This window comes from Anabas testudineus, chromosome 18 (genome assembly GCF_900324465.2).
Source record: "Anabas testudineus chromosome 18, fAnaTes1.2, whole genome shotgun sequence".
Taxonomy (NCBI): Eukaryota; Metazoa; Chordata; class Actinopteri; order Anabantiformes; family Anabantidae; genus Anabas; species Anabas testudineus.
The window spans coordinates 4,298,391-4,305,227 of record NC_046627.1 but is presented as its reverse complement, the minus strand read 5'-3'; the positions used below and the strand labels follow the sequence as shown (position 1 = coordinate 4,305,227).

Sequence of the window (6,837 nt, the reverse complement as noted above, 5' to 3'; positions counted from 1 at the left end):
AACACACAAGTTTGATGTTTGAGTGAAAACAGACCAAAGAAAGTCACAGAGAGAGATTTACTCAGAAACTGAGACACAGTTCATCAAACTAGTTCTTGTTCTGTCAAAATACTATTTAGCTACATGTTGGATTAATTAAATAATGAGAAACAGTTAAATCGACATTAACAAGGACAGATAACGAGCTGAGGATCTACTGACAGAGAAAGTCGGAGCTGTTCTCCAGCGGCTGTCCGGCCGAGCTCAGACCGCATTTAGTGGCTCAGACAGCGGGAGAGCAGCGGCTCATCTCCGCCTCCTCCACAGGCTGATGGAGGCAGGAAAAGCTGCCTTCAGTCCTCAGTAAGTGGAGCTCCACAGTAACAACGACTCTGTGTTCAACTAGAGACCATCCACTAACTCTATGTCCATTAAAGACGGTTTGAAACGACACATTGCTGCGTCCGACGACACAAAGTGAAACTAAAGGTCTGTTGAGATGAAGTTCGTCTGAAAACCAGACGGACACTTTCTAACTTTTCTAGCAGCATTGAAGCTGCTGTTTGTGCTGGAGTTTGCAGATACTCACCTCTAGTGATGAGCAGAGAAGATTCAGAGTTTCTAGTTTTACTGGTGGAAACGAATCCAAACTTTCCGACTCTTCCGTCTCGAACCACGAGGCTCGATCGAGTTGAACTGTTCCGGAAACAAGAAGCTGCAGTGAAGACATCAAGCTGCTGTTTGTGCTGACAGCAACAAATCCTCACATCCTGTGAGGTCGGATACAGAATCATTCAAATCTATTTGATGCTCCGTTTCCACAAACTTTGGTTTGTTGGTAAAAAGCTTCAGGAGATGATGAGTTTGTGGTTTCAGCGTCATATGACTCCAATATTTCACAATAAGGTTCAAATCCTAATGAAACGCAGTCATCATGTCCGTTTACTAATGAAACTCTAAATGTCAGTGAAGGACAGGGAAGCCTTCAGGTTTGTTACTAGATTGAACAGGTGAAGATGATGGAGTGGGAATTTCCTGATATTCATGTCGAGGTTTGTGTGGTTCTGGAAAAGGAACCAATGAACTTCTAAGACTGGTAGGTCCACATTTAGCAGACGCAACTTAACAGGAAATATTTCCCACAGGTGTTCACATACTGTCACAAGTAGAGGCATCAATACAGGAACACAATGAAACTCCATCAGCACACAGTCATTTAGGAATAACAGTCTGTAATTAACAATAAGAGCACATGTGCAGAACCAGCTCCTCTGGTAACATGTGGTTTTTCCTGACATGGTGCTGAGTCACCAGCAGAGGGCGACACAAGCCTGCAGGTGTCATGATCTAAGAGACTTTGTCCCAGTCCAACAGGAACCAGTCAATAGAAACCCAAGATCTCTGTTTAATTATTGATCTGTCAGAGGGTGAAACATCTGTGCAGATGGGATTTTAGTCATCTGAAAGAAAACTGTCACTGAATCGTCAAGTTTGATTATCTGAAAGTGGCTTCCCACACTCCTCTGAATTTCCTCTTCTATTCGTCCTGTTTTTGTTCTTTTTCTCTTCCTGTTCACTTTTTACATTTACATGTGGTTATTTGTCAGACACTTTTTTGGGGTTTAAGTTCAATAGTAGTTTGTTCCACCATCGTTGAACCACAGAGCTGAAACGTCTATTTTGAGATCTTTGAGGTGAGGGGACCACAGGTGAGGGATTGTAGACCAGGATGAGGGAGTTCAGCTGGAGCTGTTGAGTTGACCACTTTGTAGACAGGAGTCAGGACTTTGAACCTGATACAGCAGCTACAGGAAGCCAGTGCAGAGATCTGAAGAGTGCTCTGATGTTTCTGATGTTGAAAAGGGCAAATCTGCATCAGACAGAGGAGATGTGGTCGGTAAAGCTCAGTTGATCATCAATGATCACCCTCAGGTTTCTGAAAGACTTAGTGGGAACAATCACTGTGGACCCTATGTTGATGCTTTTCTCCTCGGAGCTGATTTTTGATCACAGCCCTGTTGTCTAAAAGAAAGAAGTCGGAGTATTGGAGCTTTTGACTGTGGAGAGATGATCACTAATGTGATGAAGCTGAAATCCTCGCTGCTTTATGCAGCTCAATAGACAAACAGATAGAAACTCTGAACAGAGCTTTGTACATATTTGATGCTGCTGCAGAAACATTAGAGATAACACAGCAACATGTTCCTCATCTGCTGTACATTTAGTTCTTTTAGTTGTTTCAGTCTAAATGTTAGAACCATAATAAATTAGATTATATAAAGCTGTGTCAGACTGAGTTATTGGATTTCTGCCATATCTGAGTGCAGCTGTCCAAAAAAAACATCCACACATTTCACAACACACACTTGTACTTTCAGTTCCAAACTGCAGCTCATATGGAGTTCTCAGCAGAGACGCTATTATTGGTTTTTCACACATTTCTCTTGTTTCCTCTCTGACTTGATATCTGTGTGTGACTTGGAGCTATAAATAAAGAAAATAATAAAGAAGAATAAAGAAATAGTGTTTTATTGAGAAAAACTATTTGTTCTAATGTTTGGAGAGTGTCCACTTCAGGATCTGCAGCTCAACAGTTTAATGCATCAACATAATGATCTGTCCACTCTGGTGGATTTAATCAGTCAGGTGGTTTTTCTCAGTTTAATCTGGACAATAACATTAAATTCAATGTAACCAGCTGTTTAAACGTTTTACTGGTTGTAGCCTCACTAACGTCACACTTTACTTTTGTCTACTGCATCCTCTGTGGATCTTTTCAGCCTGTAAGCAAAATGGAGTTTATCTAATGTTGGTGGAAGGCAGGAGGTGATATGACTACAATAACAATGTTTGATACAGTTCTGTATTTTTGTCTCCATTTCCTCATCTTAAACCCAAATGCTGTAACAAATTGTCATTCCAGTACCTCCAGAGAGATCTTTGACCCTTTAGGCCTACTCTTTGAATTCTAGGTGTGGTTTCCTTTGTTGTTTACAACAGTAGAAAAGAAAATGACACTCGAAAGTTGAAAAATAATCCATGTATATATAAAAATACAACAAAAAAACTTGCAGTTCATTTATATTGATTTTTAAATTGAATTATTCTATATCCGTATTTTGGCATAATAGTAACGTTTTATGTTTGAGTGATTTGTTTGAAAATATTTCAGACGTTCTTCTCACATTCTTTAACAGCACAAATCGTTGTAATTTTGTATTTTATTAATTTTTAACCAACATATCTGTCATTCTGCAATTTAAATATTTTTAACACTTCTATTTTTCTCTAAACAAACACAAACCAACAAATCTCACCTGTGAATGTTAAAGTCAAACAGGAAGAAACCAGGAGACGTGTGAAAAACCGAATAACATATCTGTGGTGAGAACCATGAAAGCTGCTGAAACTACTGACTACAGACAAAGGCTTGTGTGATAAGTTATATATGAATTGTGGCGGGAGTCACATCCACTGCTGGTGTGTTTAAGTGATAATTAAAAGATAAATTATGAAAGAATCAAGTGTTCATGAATGAAACAGTGACTCTGCTCATATGATGTAGTTCTATTGTAATAATAAGTGATACAGTATGTTAAGTATTAGAGTAGAACCACATGACACCAGATTGTAAACTGAAGAAGAAATTGCTCCAAGTTTAGTAACTCATCAACTCATCAAAAGACAAACAAACAAATTAAGGTGTGAAAGCAACCAGAGCAGAGACAGGAAGGCATCAGGAACCACATCCAAGTCCATGGTTACAATTTATTTTAAGGGCAAACAAATAAGACTCAGGAAGGGTGGAAAACGCCAGATGGATGCTGGCAGGTAATTTATTTAGGGGGCAAGTAGAGGCTTGACAGATGTTCTGATAAAGCTCCCTGGAAATACTTTAAGCCTTTTGTTCTTGTATTTTCTAGTGCCGGTGAAGATTCTCAGTCCTCCAAGTGAAGCTATCTGGAAGTTGAGTCATGCCAATTGGACTGGTCGAAACGTTTCACCATAACATTATCCATTTAGGATGCAGCACAGTCGAGGCCGTTTTCCTATTCTAACCTAACGCAGCATCAGCAGCCATAGAGTAACCTTTACCATGGCAGAAATCAAGTTTCAACTAGTTCAGCTCCATTTGTGACAATAATATGGCTTTACCTGTTAAACAGTTTTACAGTAATCAGGCACAGAGCCTTTCATTTTTTTTTCAACTGAAAAAATTCATGTGCAGATTCAGCAGTTTAGAACCATTTTCACTCTGGATTTGGATTCATCACAAACAGAAAAACATCTGATCTGACTGATTAGAACTGAAATGTTAATGCAACTTTTAATTAATGTTAATGCAAACCGTGTACAGACTGTCTCTGTAAGACCCCTCAGTACATCTCTTTTTGTGCAGGTTGCTGTACCTGTAGCTGCCAGCATCAGGTTCAAAGCTCTGACCCTTAAAAAGTGATCACTCAACATCACAATTATAGGATTAATTTATTACTATTATCATGGTTATTGTTAAAAGTTTAGTTAAAAGCTTTGAAAATGTTCAAAATGTACTGTTACACATTCATCTCTCATATACAGTAAACACCTAAAAAGTACAAGTATTTGGATTTTTCAAATACTGGGTGTTACAAACCTTAAAAACAAGAGCACAGGTCACACAACATATATTATTGTATTAAGTAGAAATTAGACCATCTGCATCATTATCCTCCTTCAAAATAAAACTGCCAGATACACAAAGCTAATAATTTATGAAATTGAGTCTTATAAACTTCATGTGAATATTTTTCCTTTGTATTTTTACAGTAAATTTAAAAATATATAAATATTCTTGTTGTGACAGCAGCTGATACAAAGAGACAATAAATATATTTAAATAAAAATGCAAAACAGATATGAACACTAACGGGTACTGAAATTTGTGTAAGCATCTTAATCAAACTACAGCAGCAGCTGAATCACGTTTGAATAACATAACTGTAAAACCTTGGTGTGGTGATGATGTTCAACATGTCACAGGTGGGAGGAGCCAGAAAAAACCTGTTTGTTACTTTGGACTCATGATATTTGCTCCTCTTCCTCTTTCTCCTCCACCTTCAACTTGTTTTCCCACATTTGACCGTTTCATCTTCGATCATCTCAGATCACTCACAGTTCTCCTGATGTAACTTGTAACTGTTTTTCACATCAACACACGACTCAGTAAATTTAGGAACAAGGAAGAACAAACTTAAAAAGCATTTTTATTGTCACCTACAAGATTTTCAAACTTTTATTCACATTGTACCAAAGATTAAAAAAAGGTTTTCAAATCATTCGACCTCTATGACACATTAAAGAGATCAGCGCATAATAGGTAACATGAAATCTTTAGTGGGAGCTCATATCTTTGTATTTTTATAACAACCAATGACGTACAGGGACGTAGATGATGAAGAAGATGATCAACAAGCTGCTGTTATGTATGTATGTAATAAAGATGTATAAAAGCTTATTATGAAGAAATAAAGTGCTTTAAAAAACACAGAAGCATAAAAGTGACAAAATTCAAAATCTGTAAAAAACTCCACATTACAAACCCACAATTTAAAATATAAAACATTCAGTATCAGTCATCAACTTAACAAGTGTTTACAGTGTGAACTGATAATAAAACTGACTTTAACTTTGAGGAGAGAGGAACCGTTTTTGGAGACATGAGACGTCCTTCAGCATCTATTGATATTTATAGATGATAAAACCAATAACAGAGAGAAGCAGAGCTGCAACAGACAAACCAGCTACCAGTCCAACATTCACATCCTTGCCTCCTTCATTCTCAGTGTTTCCAGCTGTGTGACCTGCAGATGAGAAGCAGCAGTGAGTCAGCAGGTGTCAGGTAGGTGATGAGTGAAGGACACAACAGAATCCATTTCCTCTTCTAACTCCTGTCAGACTTTGTCTACTGCACTCAGAGTTGATCACTCTGATCAACTCTGAAGAGTGGCATCGTCTCCTAAATTCACTTTCACTGGGAAAAAAACACAGTGAATTAATATGATAATAATAAAAACATCTGATCACAGCAAATTCCAAAAAATCACGCCACACCCAAACATTGGCTTTCTTCACACAAATAAACATTAAGTATGAGTTGATCATAAAGATAATTAGAGCTCAGACATATTTCCCTCCACCGATATTTTTTACCTTTTTACACTACGTCTTTATGTTTCTCTTTTGGTTCATCGACTCTTCACTAATAATAAAATCTCAGCATAATGTAGCAGAGTAAAGTCTGCATGTTCCTGTGAGCTCTTCTACAGTCGACTCAGTCTTGACTAAAACTATATGTGGTCCCTGTTGTTGAAACATACAACTACAGTTTGTAATTCTGGTTTCTGAGCTCCACCTGCAAAACGTCTGATCTGTAGAAAGGCTGACCTGTATTGTTGCCTCTGCAATAGACCCTCACTGGACACCGAGTGCACGTATTCAGCTTCAGACAGCAGGATCAGTAAACAGAGCTCATTAACCAGCTCTTATTGTTGGTCAGAAGATGCTGCTCAGGCCAGCTGAGAGGGTTTCTAGGCTACCTGTGACCATGATGGGATGACAGTGTTGCTGTGGTTGTGGCTAGCCTGTGTTAGTAGGACCCAAGTAAGGAGTGAGATAAAGTAAAAGGTTTATTTAAACCAAAGACAGTGAAAGTAAAATCCCTGTAAAAGAGGGCGAGAAAGGAAACAGTCCAAGTTCAGAATGAGGCGAGTCAAACAGATATGTGTTAGAATAATAATATTAATAATAAAATAATACAAAAGAAAAAGATGAACTTTTCAAATAGTCTAAAATATCATTTGGTCAAACGAATGCAGAAAA

The 6,837-nt window shown here is 38.0% G+C and overlaps 1 protein-coding gene across 1 annotated transcript in view; it reads right to left on the bottom strand.

Annotated features, from left to right (window-relative positions):
• Window positions 1-6,550: 6,550 nt before the first annotated feature.
• LOC113168711 (protein NLRC3-like) overlaps window positions 6,551-6,837 on the bottom strand; it is a 3,767-nt gene continuing 3,480 nt past the window's right edge. The window contains exon 4 of the mRNA XM_026369748.2: window positions 6,551-6,599. Within this exon, the coding sequence (XP_026225533.1) occupies window positions 6,551-6,599 (49 nt within the window). The remainder of the gene's footprint in view (window positions 6,600-6,837) is intronic.